Source organism: Lotus japonicus, chromosome 5 (genome assembly GCF_012489685.1).
Source record: "Lotus japonicus ecotype B-129 chromosome 5, LjGifu_v1.2".
Lineage (NCBI taxonomy): Eukaryota > Viridiplantae > Streptophyta > Magnoliopsida > Fabales > Fabaceae > Lotus > Lotus japonicus.
Genome location: NC_080045.1, coordinates 22,056,705 through 22,069,988, shown reverse-complemented (window position 1 = coordinate 22,069,988; position 13,284 = coordinate 22,056,705). Strand labels below are relative to the sequence as shown.

General features: G+C 37.9%; 2 protein-coding genes across 2 annotated transcripts; one reads left to right on the top strand and one right to left on the bottom strand.

Moving 5' to 3' along the window:
• The first annotated feature begins 3,415 nt into the window (after positions 1-3,415).
• Positions 3,416-3,817, top strand: LOC130719310 (uncharacterized). Its single transcript, XM_057569933.1, has one exon. It carries the CDS (start codon positions 3,416-3,418, stop codon positions 3,815-3,817), a length of 402 nt encoding a protein of 133 aa, XP_057425916.1.
• A 7,596-nt stretch (positions 3,818-11,413) lies between these two features.
• LOC130719309 (uncharacterized) lies at positions 11,414-13,284 on the bottom strand. Its single transcript, XM_057569932.1, has 3 exons — positions 12,934-13,284; positions 12,142-12,846; positions 11,414-12,082 (listed from the first exon to the last, which is right to left on the bottom strand). Exons 1-3 carry the CDS (start codon positions 13,282-13,284, stop codon positions 11,414-11,416), a joined length of 1,725 nt encoding a protein of 574 aa, XP_057425915.1.

The window sequence follows — 13,284 nt, the reverse complement described above, 5'->3', positions numbered from 1 at the left end:
GCTATTCACCATCATAATCAGCCCTAACCATACAAAACAAAACAGAATTTGTTCTAGGCAAAAACATGGCAACAAAGACAAGTTTTTGCAACTATGGCAAGTAAGCATGGCATCAAGCTTTGATCATGTTTGTGGCTGCACATATCAAACACCCTAAGCATTCTTTCTACCCTCAACCCTCATACATCATCAACCTAAACAGATTCAGATCATGGACATGCTAATCAAGAAAACCTTCAACATAAAGGATCCTAGACACTACCCACTAGATCCACCCCTTACCTTAGTTGTTGGGTTTGAAAAGATGAAGGATTGGTGCTGGAAAAGATGAATGGAAGAGCCTTCTCCTTGCTGCACCTTCAGCCTTGTCCTGATCTCTTCCTTTCTCTCTTGCCCTCTCTTGCTTTCACTCTTTCCTCTTCTCCTTTCTTTCTCTCTAGCCGTCGCCCCCCCTCTCTCTTTTTCTCTCTTGTTTTCTTTCTTTTTTCTGAATGTGTGAGTGTGTAATGAGAATGTGAATTCAGGTTTCTAACTTAGTCTCTTTAGGGTTCACAAAACTGAAGCAAACATCCCCCTTTTGCCCCTATACCCACGACCCAAGCAAGCCCAACAAGGGTTTTGGACACTTCACAAATTTTGAATGAAGACAAGGCATTTATGGCTCTTCATTTCCCTTTAATCTCTTGTCCAAAAACTGATCAGCCTTGATCATGAGCCATAAACCCTCAATCTTTTCCCTTAACTCATGCAAATTAGTCAAATAAACAATCTCCACTCCACCTCCCTTCACATACTCGGCCATAACCCTAATCCTTGGCCTCCAAGCAACTCAAACTCATTCTTCTTGGGATCCTTGACCTTATAAATAATTATATCCTAGCCCTCAAGTTTCATTATTACAAAAATAATAATACTACACATTTCAAAACATCAAGAAAGTCACAAATCACAAGCAAGTCACACTTTATTATTTATTCAAAAATAAATAATTTTATTCATCAAAGTAGGGTCTTACATTGGATAGGACATTGAATGACATAATGTAGACACAAGCAACTTATGGTAATGATATTCCATTTGGCGGTAAGGTTGTTGTGTTAGGAGGCGACTTTAGGCAGGGTCTCCCTGTGATTCCGAAAGGTAGCCGATCTGAAATTGTGGGATCTGTAGTAAACTCATCTTATTTGTGGAAATATTGCACAGTATTGAAATGAACCACAAATATGAGGTTACAAAATGCTTCTTCTACTGCTTCTGCTGATGAAATAAGGGAATTTGCTGATTGGATTCTTGAGGTTGGAGATGGAACTGCCAAGACCATTGACGAAGATGATTCGACAATTGAGATTCCTTCAGATTTGTTGATTACTTCATGTGAAGATCCATTGCTTTCATTAGTCAATTTTGCCTATCCAAATTTTGTGAGTAAGCTGAGTAATTATTCATTTTTTTGAAGAAATAGCAATCCTTGCTCCCACTCTTGACAGTGTAGAACAAGTTAATAACTTCATGTTATCATTGATTCCCGGTGAAGAAAGAGAGTACTTAAGCTATGACACTCCATGTAGGTCTTATCATTGATTCCCAGTTACGACTGAATTCTTGAATGACATTCAATGCTCAGGTATTCCAAATCATATGATTGTATTGAAAAAGGGTGTCTCAATTATACTCCTCCGAAATCTTAATCACGCTGCTAGATTGTGTAATGGTACTCGAATGATGGTGACATCATTGTAGCAACTCTTTTATCTGGAAAAAAATCTGGGAAGAAAGTTTATATTGCTAGACAGAGTTTAACTCCTTCTGACCTTAGCATCCCCTTCAAATTCCAACGAAGGCAGTTTCCTATCACTTTAAGCTTTGCAATGACTATAAACAAAAGTCAAGGACAATCCTTATCCCACGTTGGTTTGTATCTTCCTAAACCTGTTTTTACACATGGACATTTGTATGTTGCTCTATCGATCAAGGGTAAAATCTAGAAAATGCTTGAAGATATAGATTTTAGATGATGAAAGATTTGTTTCAAACACGACAAAGAATGTTGTCTACAAAGAAGTATTTGATAACATCTGAAAAGCTAGTTAATCTCTTTCATTTATTCTGTAGATTCTTATAATATTTCCATTCCATATTTCGTTCTATTTAGATCAACTTAATTGGCAATCATTTCTTAGTGCAAGGAATTCTTTTAGTATAATATATACCAGCTCATAGTTTTCAATTTGGATGTCGCATACAGGGAGATGTTCTGAAACAGATGTTAATGTTCATATGTAGAGCTTAGAGGAAGCTAATCTTCTATGCATGATCTCGGGTAAATTTCATTTCATCAATATGTTTATTTTGGCCCACCAAGAAATTTTTTTCTAATATTTTATACTTCTATTTTTTTGCTGCAGAGTTATATGTTCCCAAAGAAGTCTATTTACATCATCTCTTATTAGATAGCTGGCGCACGATTGAAGTTTGCTCTAGAAGATATTATTTGCTACTATCTCCAATATTTACTCTAAGATATACTGTAGCAACTCTAAGTAGGAGTAAAAATCTGGCCCCAACTTCTTATGTATTGTTAGCGTTATTTAATTATATGAATGTGGAGTATACAATATCCTTCTGAGTTTATTGTGTAGTATAACATCAACAAACAATGTAGCCATGACTCAAGCAACGTCCAATGCAACAGAATTGTTCAATTTAAGATCAAGCAAAAACATATGTACTAAACCTTTTAGCCATTCATGAATGATCTTAATTCTTATTAGATTTCAATTCATCATCCCAAAGATTATATTATATTAGAGTAAATTGATATGTTATTTACAACAATAAACTTCGCCGTGCAGCGCACGGGTGAAAAGCACTAGTGAAAACGGAAATCATGAATAACAGAAATAAAATTCAGGATGCCAATGAATTAAAACAATTTGAAAAAGGAAGGGGCGAATTTAATGGGTGAGGGAAATAAGAGAAGATGAAAAATTTTGCATGGAGAAAATCAAATGAATGAGAGAAGGGATTTTCAAATGAATGGATATGAACAATCACTTCATTAAGGCATTATATGATAAAGACGGTTGAGGGAGAGTTAGTGGGAGAGAAGAGAAAATTAAATTGAATTAAAAAAATGAAAAAACTGAGGAAAAGACATGTGTCCAGAAATGGAGGGAAGCAATATGGAGCATGACACATAGGAATTCCACTCAGAAATTCAACCAATAAAAATTGAGGATTTATCTTGAGCCGCCACGTAAGCAATTGGCTCTTCTAACATGTACTATTTTAATAAAGTTATAGATAGATTTCTTTCAAATCAGTTATTAATTGAAAACTGTTGTCTCGTTTTATGAATGATCTGCTAGAATATGAACACCGGTTCAATGCAAGAGAGTCTGATTGGGGTACCACGATGTTCATAACTTCACTTGAACTTTTTGACCCTAGTAATGGCTTTATCGTGAATGATACTTGCATTTTTGAAGCTGAGATAGCTGTCACAAAGCCGAAACATGTGAATCAGCTCGCAGATCAAGTAGTTAATACCCATGCGGTTAGTTCTGATCAACCCATTGGAAATGGTTCTAATCCTTTACCTGGGGAATTCTCTGTTGCATCATGTGGTGAACTTGTGGATTTGAAGGGTTTTGGGAAAATAGAAGAAGCTTTTGTTCCACTGCCGAAGGAAGTATGTGCACAACATCCCTCACTAATTGACTGCCAGAAGAAGAGAAGTCGCAGGTTTACAGAATGGGCATTCACAGCTCTAGGTCAAGTTCTACATTTTTTCAAGACTAGAAAGGCGAAGACTTGAATGAGGATGCTTGTAGTCTCATCTACAAATTTTATGGGAGGAACTTCAGACATGTAAATTTGACTTGACCTGGCTACAACCTCACATTCAATCTGCCTTAAACATGAAAACTTATATAGAGAAAGCTGAGCAGCTGAAAACAATGAAGGAGAATGCAGCAGCTCTAGACATGGAATTCAAATAGCTGGAGGAGAAGCTGTTTTATGCAAAGGTAGAAATTGAAATAGCAAGAAGAGACTTGGCAAAAGAAGGCTTTGAAGAGAGAGATTTGGATGCTAAATTAGGATATGGAGGACCTTAGACTTGTGTCATTAAAGAATTTGCTACTGGTCATATTGCAAATAACCTGTGTTTCTGTGAATAGATGATTATGGATGTAGGTGTTGATGGCTCGGTTGACTATATGATTTTGCACTACTATAATATGTTTTTGAGGGTTATTTTGCTCTAATTGCAAAAGAGAAAGAATAGAAGCTAAGTTGATATAGTAAATTTCCCTAATTCAAACTGTGGAACCAAAGGATTCAAATCCATAAAATCAACCGTAACTGCGTCATTTTCCGTGGAGGGAGTGGAATTGAGGGTTCAAAAGTAAACGTTCACAAGATCACATTTAGTAATAAACATAAATCTAGGGATCATATTGTAATACTATGGTGAGCTGGCATGAGTTGGCAGGTTTAGTTAACAGTTTGTTAAGAGTTTGTTAGGTTGTTAGATAATTAGTTAGTGTCTAATCTAGCTATAACACTACTACAGAATAGACCTTTTGCCACGCCTCAATTGCCATGGTTATAGGCGGAACCGTGGCAAAAAGTCAGTTAGCACGGTTATAAACGGAACCGTGGCAATAAGGGGACAACATTTTATTATTTTTTTTAGAACCGTGGCAATAGACGCAATAGACAAATTTTTTAGGAACAAACAATCTGGCTCGTACTCTCGCTCTCGCGTTTTCCCCTCCCACTCTCCAATTTTTTCTGAGAAGAACCCTAACCCTCTCGATCTGTTCTCTCCCTTCCCTCTCTGTTCACTGCATCACTCCTCCTCTCCCTCTTGTTCTCACTGCAAGTAGCTCTCTACTCCTTCTCGCTTCTCAACCGCTCTCTCTCTCTCTCCTGCTCCCTCTCGTTCGTCGTCACGCCGTTCGCCGTCAGTTAGAAGAGAAAAGACGGTAATATTCCATCTATAGCGGTAATTAGAGATGAAATTTGTGTTCTTACTTCAAGCCGTGCTCGACCTTTTTGCTTTCCCTTTAGAATCGTTCACCCGTGATTTTCGTCTTGCTCACTCTTTCACTATGGTGCTCTCTACCTTCGTTCAGCTTTTGGACTCGATCTCGCCCTAGATCTTTGTCTCGCTCACTCTTTTGCTATGGTTCTCTCTACTTTCGTTCAGCTTTCTCTCACTGGAAGGTAAGGTTAACATGCTTTTGTTGTTAATCCTTGTAATCATGAAATTAATGGTAACTTTGTGAAATCTATTGATACATGATTCAGTTCTGCATTGTGATTTTGGTTATCAGTTGATTTTGTTGTTAAATTCTTCGCAGCTTTCCATTTCGATTCCTCCTAGTTGATCCAAGTTTGAATTGGTGATTTATTGAGGATTTTTTATGCTTCGGTTCTTCTAAATCTTGTTTCTGTGCTTAGCTTCGTCATCATTGCATTCATTTCAAGAAAACTCTAATCGCATCCCTTTTTCAATCTTCCATACTTTCTGAAATGTTAAATGTATGATTTCTCTTGGCATTAGGCTTTTCTGGTTTTGGTCTAATCTCTTTTACGAATAACCTTGATCCTCTGTTCAAAATATTGATGGAGAAGGATGAAGTTATTGATTAGTTATATGCAGGATACTAAATTTTGTTTCTGAATGAGTTGTTTTGGCTGTATGCATATAGGTACTCATATTGTCTCAGTGATGAAATTAGTTTTTATGTGCAATTTATACAGGTTTTAGATGCAGTGCTAGTTGTAAAGATGACCAATTTATACAGGTTTTGATCTGGCCCTATCTCTCTTGCACTATAGTTTTCAGGGAGACTAACAACAATGTCGCAATTATTTAAACTGTAAGCACCATGCCAAACATATTATCTTCAATTCAAAACTTATATGTCATTAACAATAAATTCCTGTTTTTTCAAGCAAGTATTTGTGCACATTGAAGCTAGCTAGCATTGTTTTATTATATTAACTTATGATAATATAATAGTTCTATACATTGTTTTCTTATGATAGTTTGTGTTGTACATGTTCATGAATGTATTGACAAGCTAGCGTAGGCATGGGTTTTGACTGGTGATAAAATGGAGACAACAATTAATATTTGGTAAGTTTAAAGATTATCTATAAATTTTGAAATCATGGGTGCAAATAATAAGATCATGTCATTGATTTGGTAATTTTTGTGACTGCAGATCTGCTTGTTCAGACAAGGAATGAAATAAATTATAATTAATTTGATACTCCAGAAAACAAATCACCAAATCACCGGAGAAAATGGAGGACAAGTCTGCTGCTGAAGCTGTAAACCTACTTTGACCCTTAATTTCTGTCTTGCTTCCCATTATCATGATTTTGGCGGAACTTTGCGAATTCTCCAGGCAATTAAGGCAAGCATTTTTCTACAATTAAGGGAAACAAAGGCATTAATTTCTACCTCAGATGAAAACTGAGGCATTAGCTCTGCTTATTGATGGGAAGTCTCTTATGCACAAGAAGATGATGTGAAGGACTTGTTTCTGGAACTTGCAATTGGATGTGCATCTGTTATATGCTATTGTTCATTTCCCAAGCAAAAAAGCACTAGTAAGTTTTCCTTGATCTTTTATTGTGCATAGCCTGTGTATTTTAGTGAAGATGATAAAATGATCAAGTTTTGCTTCTACCTAATTCAAAGTGGCATTTGTTTAAGTTTATTCACAATATAGAAATCCCTAGCATGGGTTTATGTTTTTAGTGAGGTAATAACCCTTTCAAGCGTTATTACATCCATCTATCATGTGAATATTCACAATGTCTTAAACCTGCCACAGCTCATTCTTACAAAACAATAGTTACCGGTGGTGATCTTCTATGCCTTATCACAATTGGAAATTTTATCTGATCTGAATAACAATCCATTCAAAGTATTGAATTTTTTATTTTACATTTTCTTCAGGGATCTATCTAGTAATAATTTTCTGGATATGTGCCAGCATGTGTTGGTTAGCGTATTGGTAGTTCTAAAAAGGAGCGGCAAAGAGTTGGTATAAGAATCTCAAAGAGTTTTCCTCTTCCCTGGATCAGTCTCGCATCTTTGGAGTCTTTGTCCTTGCCACTGATTTGGGCCCTTTGTTCTATTTTTAGTTGATTTGAATATAGAGTGCTGCCTCATCCTTACGTTCTTTTGCCAAAAATAGGTGCAGGAGAAGAATATCATTAGGATCTTAGGACAGAAAAGATAGCTTTGACATTTCACTTGAAAAGAATAAGGGAGATGTACGTCTTCCATATAGGTGCTTAACTGCTTATGCTAATGGGATTAAGTCTCTGCTATATTAATATAGTTTCTTTTTTGTTTAATTGTTTGGTTTCATTGTAATATATTCCTGTGTCTTTGTGATTTTCTCTTTACAGTATGCTCTATGAAATTGTACCATGAAAGTTCATTGCAATTGCACAGACCAGGTGTACAACATATTGCCACTCTTTTTTAACCGTGGCAATAGGATCCGCAACTTGACCGTGGCAATAGAGGTCACATATTGCCACGGTTACACGCTTGACCGTGGCCATATGTGGACTCTATTGCCACGGTTAAGTGTGTAACCGTGGCAATATGCGGACTCTATTGCCACGGTTACCCTTTACGAACTGTGGTAATAGGCGAATCAATTGCCACGGTTCGCCCTTGAACCGTGGCAATAGAGCAATTGCCACGCACGCTATCGCCACGGTTTAACCGTGGCTAAAGGGCGTGCGGAACCGTGGCGAAAAGTCTTTTCTGTAGTAGTGTAAATAGCTAAGTACTGCACTATAACATTCATTTGGTTGAAATCTCAATACATCAAAGCTTCTTCTTCTTCAAACTCTCTCAAGAGTTCTCAGATTTTTTTGATGGTATCAGTGCCCTAGATTAGGCTCTGCCATCACCAGCTTCCGCAGAAGTGGTGCGAAACGCATAAGCCAACTACAACAATGGAAATCAGTAAGCACATGTGGTTCACGATCCAGCGCAGAGTCCAATTTCTCCATATTACATACATTCCGGTGAAAATTCATCAGCTACAATGGTATTTCCACCTCTCATTGGAAGGAATTACAGTGCCTGGGCTCGATCAATGAAGCGAGCACTAGTGGCGAAGAACAAGTTCAAATTCATCAATGGCGATATTCCAGTCACAGTGCCCGGTGACGCGAACTATGAAGTTTGGGATCGCTGTAATAGCTTGATCCATTCATGGATACTCAATTCGGTAACATCTACAATTGCTAATAGCATAGTTTTTGTTGAAAATGCTTGTAATGTTTGGAAGGATCTTCGTGATCGATTTTCTCAGGGAGATTTAGTGAGAATTGTTGAATTGCAAAATAAAATTAGTAGCTTGAAGCAAAACTCTATGTTTGTGAATAACTATTGCACTGAAATCAAAATTCTTTGGGAAGAATTGGAGCACTTTTGACCAACTCCTCAGTGTAGATGCACTGTTCCTTGTAGATGTGAAGCGATAGAGCAAGTTAAATTGTTTAGGTAGCAAGATAATGCTATCAGATTTTTTTTGGGACTTAATGAAAATTTTGGAGTTTTCAAGTCTCATATTTTGATGTCTAACCCTCTGCTATCAGATTTCTTTGGCCATGCAACATGAGAGTGATGAAACAAAAGCTATAGTGAATGTTGTAGAAGGAAGAAAGCCATATATGGCAGAGGGAAAATGCCTAATTCTAGCAACTCTTGTTACTATGGTTCCAAGAATGCAGCAAAATTCTGTACATATTGCAAGAAGCCTGGTCATACCATTGATATTTTCTATAAACTTCATGGTTATCCTACTACTTCCAATACCAAGTTTGCTCCTAATTCTACCAAACATGTCAATAATGTTAGTGGAGATTATGATACTGAAGATGATCAAGGGGATGATTCAGTTCAGATAAAAGAAAGTGAAGAACCATTTACAGTTGATCAGTACAAGAGAATAATGTCTATGATACAACAAGTTGCTGGAACATCAAGGAAAGTTGCAGAAACAGAACAAGCTGCTGTTAATCATGTGATCAGAACCACTAATCATAATTCAAGAACTACAGGACATGGTAACCATTTTCCTTTCTCATGTTCTCAGAAATATGATAGTAGAGATTGGATAATAGATTCAGGAGCCAGTGACCATATTTGTTTTAACAAGTTGTGTTTTGAAACATGTTGGTTAATCCGCAAGTGTACGAATCCACCCGGTTTTAAATATCGAACCACATGGATTGTGAGTGAATAGATTCGGTTCAAGCTTTGAGTTTGAAGGTTTGTTTTATTGAGGCAAACATATGTCGAAGTAGTAATAAGGAAAAAGAAAATATAAATTCAGAAATGAAACAGAGAATGAAAAGAAAGAGTGAATTACTTTGGGTTCTTGCTCAACTAATTAATTCAAGCACATCATTTCTAAGCACAAGTTCTCATGAATCTCTCCTTGATGTTATAGCCTAAGCAACTACCTATCGATGCCTCGCATAGATAATTCTTTCAAACCAAAAGATAAGCCCAATTCCTTGCGTACTTAAATATTTGTTTGAAGCATAAAGATTATAAAGTTCAGGCCAACAAACATCAACCCTTCCTCTATTCCTAGTAGCAAGCATAGAAGAGGTAATCCCACAACAAGTCCCTAATCTATAACAAACTTCCGTTCTATTATAGAAAAGCATAAAGCTAGCACATGTTCTAACTTGAAACATAAAGCATGGATATGGGATTCAAGGAAAGAAGAAGAACATGTGGGAAAGAACTTAAGATTATAACTTAAAAGGAAAAGTCTTACAAGAAAACCAAAGTAAAAGAAGAGAGATTAGCCAAGCATGGCAAGACTAAGAACCTTGAACACAAGCTTGGTAGCCTTCTCTCACTCTCCTAGATGATCCTCTACCTCTGAATTTTACAAAGTATATATAAGATACCAGAGAAAATGACTAGAATCCTATTTATAGGCAAAAAAACGTGTTTTCTGCTGTGCCGGGCGCTCAAGCATTGATCTGGGGCACTTGAGCGCCCCTATAACAGATGCAAGGCTCCAAGCTTCTGGAGTGCTGGCGCTTGAGCGCCAGGTGAGGGCGCTTGAGCGCCAGCTTCACGTTTCTGGTGACTTTTCAGCTTTTGTAACTCCTCCTTTGAATGCTTCATTCAATTCCTTTGCATCTTGGCCTTCCTTTTCCATGAGTTATCTGCTGAAGCACTAAAGGACCAAGACAAGTGAAAATAGCAAGAAATTCAAAGGGGCTTTTAATCACCTTAGTCCTCACAAAACAATGGAAAAACTAATGCAAGTCCTAAACTCTATTAAAATGCAAGAAAGACCCTTATAAAACTATATAATTACTAAAACCAAACAAAAACTCAAATAAAGATAAAAATGCATGAGAATGCATGAAACACTATAAAGAACATAAACAGACACAAGACACATAAGATTGTTAACCCAGTTCGGTGCCAAATCACCTACGTCTAGAGGGTTTTCACCCAAGAGAAAGATAATCCACTATTCAGAGAAATTGTACACAAAAGGTCTTAACTGAATTGCCCCAGTTCAGAGCCTTTTCTACCTATCTCTACAAGTGTTTATTACTTAGTCCTCCCCCTAAGTATGAGAGACCATCTCACTTTCTCTCAATCACTGCCACAGTGATTCAAAAGCTCACAACAAGAGTAAAGACAGATCTAATGATCAAACAACAAAAACTCAACTCTCAGCAAAAGAATCAATACTTGAATAAGCTGAGAGAACAATAAGTGTGAACACAGACAAGAGTAAACCCTAGTTTTACTCAACAGAAGCTCTCTACCTAAACACTAGGTTTTCGGTCTTCATATATAGCAGTCATCCAGGTTTTGTCTTCGATGGGCTTGGACAAGCAAAGGTCCACACAACACTCAGGTAGTTACTAGGAAACAAATCTGCAGAAAAGTCTTCAATAATAAGTTTCCTATTTCAGAAATAAAACTCCCACACAATCTCAGATCAAATCATTGAAACCGATTTGATCACATAGAATATAATCCTTGCACGACGCATAGAAGCTTCCAGAAATACCCTAGCTTGATCACCAAGTAATCAAAACGAAGCTTCACAGAAAACCTAGCCAACTCATTGCAGGTTTCGCAGGGACAGATGTCACAGGAAATATGTTGTGACATTGGGTCCGACATGTTGGCCAAAAACTTAACTTAGCTAAAATGCAGACAACATAATAATGGAACAACAATCTCCCCCTTTGTCAAATTTTAGCTAATATAATCCACTACCATAAAGAACTCTTCAGCAGCTTGGAACTTGAAAAACACTTGAATCAACATAGAAGAACATCCAACAATCAAGGTAGCTTACACATGTGACAATCAAGGTTCCTCTTCTTCACTTTCTTCCTCAGCAGCAGCAGTTGCAACATCTGACATAGTCTTGATGAGTTGATCAACATTGAATTTTCTGACCTTGCAAGCCTGAATAGTGTCACCAAGAGACTTGGAGACAGCCTTCAACTCAGCCAAGATGTCTTCCTTGCTTGAACCAACTGCCTTAGTGCCACTGGCACTGGCAGTTCCCTTTGCTGCAGAGAGCACATTGTCTGGAACATGTGTCCCAGCAAATAACCGGTAATCAAACATGAGAGGCAGGGGCTTCTTACCTTGAGACTCATCAGCCCTCACAATAGTAGGTTGTTGATGTGCAATGATCTCTGAGAGAAGACAAGGAAACAAAATAGGCAGCTTCACAACATATGATCCAGCAGGCTTGAGAGTCTGCTCAAAAATCAGCTTCCCAAAATCAAACTCACCCCCAGTTCCAACCAAATAAAGCATTCTGGCCAGAGGTGGAATCACACCGTACAAGTGATTGGTGGCCATCCAATTTGCAGTACCAATCTTGTAGAAAACATCATATTTGGCAGTAAGCCTCCCATATCGAAGCAATCCCTTCTTAGGCCACTTCCTGACCAACTTCCCAGTAAGGGTTGTAGCAACCCTATTGAAATCAGGCTCCCCTGAGCCACAACAACAAGGCTTCTGCTAAAAAACTCATTGATAACTTCAGGATAGAAGTTGATGCACTTCCCCCTCACAAACACCTTCCTGTACTCAGCACTGGTAGCATCATCACAAGCAACAGGGATGTTCATAATGAACTCCCTAACAAGCTTGTCAAAACATCTGCCAAGATCCTTGACAGTCTTCATCAAACCAGCAGTAGAGAGAACCTCCATGATTTCCTTGAGTTCCAAGGCATCTTCATGTAGTTCCCTTTCAATAGCAAGCCTCCTTTGAACCACATATTTCCATCTCTGAGCAGAGTCTAGAAAATGAAAGGACACATTGTCCACAGGAGCATTAGGAACATTAACTGGAATCCTCTTACCTTTCATTCTTTTTCTGGCTGTGGTTGAAATGTCAGGAACATCTTGTCTTACATCTGGCTCAGAATCGGAATCAGATACATGCTTTCTTTTTCTTCCTGGAGAGGGTTCAATCTTCTTTTCTTTCTTTTTCTTCTTCTCAGGAATTTGTACCTGAGAACTTTTGTACATCTTGGGTGTCTTGTGCATTGGATCCTCCTTCTTCTTGCTTCTCCTCTCTGCATCCTTCTTGCTTGCAGATCTGGGTGCCTTGGTAACAGAAGTTGTAGTCTTCTTGATTAGTATTTCATCACCAGAGTCGTCTTCTTCTTCTGAAACCATCCTTTTTGTTTCTTTCTGGGAAGAGGAAATTGGGGTCTTCTGGACAGAAATCTCCACAGATGGAGTTTCTTCATTAGCAGTTTCAACCTTCTCGTCTTCCTTCTCATCACCAGAAGTGAGACCTTTATCTTAAGAACCAGAGGGAGGAGTGTCTTTTTCAACATCTGGTTCGACATTTGGACCAACTGCAGCATTGGCCAATTTTTCAAGATAGTTTTCAACTACTTGATCAACTTGTTCATCTTGGATGATTTTGGGTTGATCATCACTAGGATTTGCAGCAGAGTCGTCAGAGAGACTCACAATGGGAGAAGCTTCTCCCTTTTTGTTCTTCTTCTTTGTCACAGAGGTCTTGATTCTTGAACCTAATGTTCTTGATGAGGGACCGGAGGGTTGATTTGAAGCCATTGCAGCGTTGGATCGAGTAACCCTAACAGGTGTTGAAGCAGATGAAGTGACTCCCATGAATTTCACTCCATGTTCATTGGTAACAAATTTCGGACCAGCAGCTTTCTTCTTACCAGAATTGTGAGACAT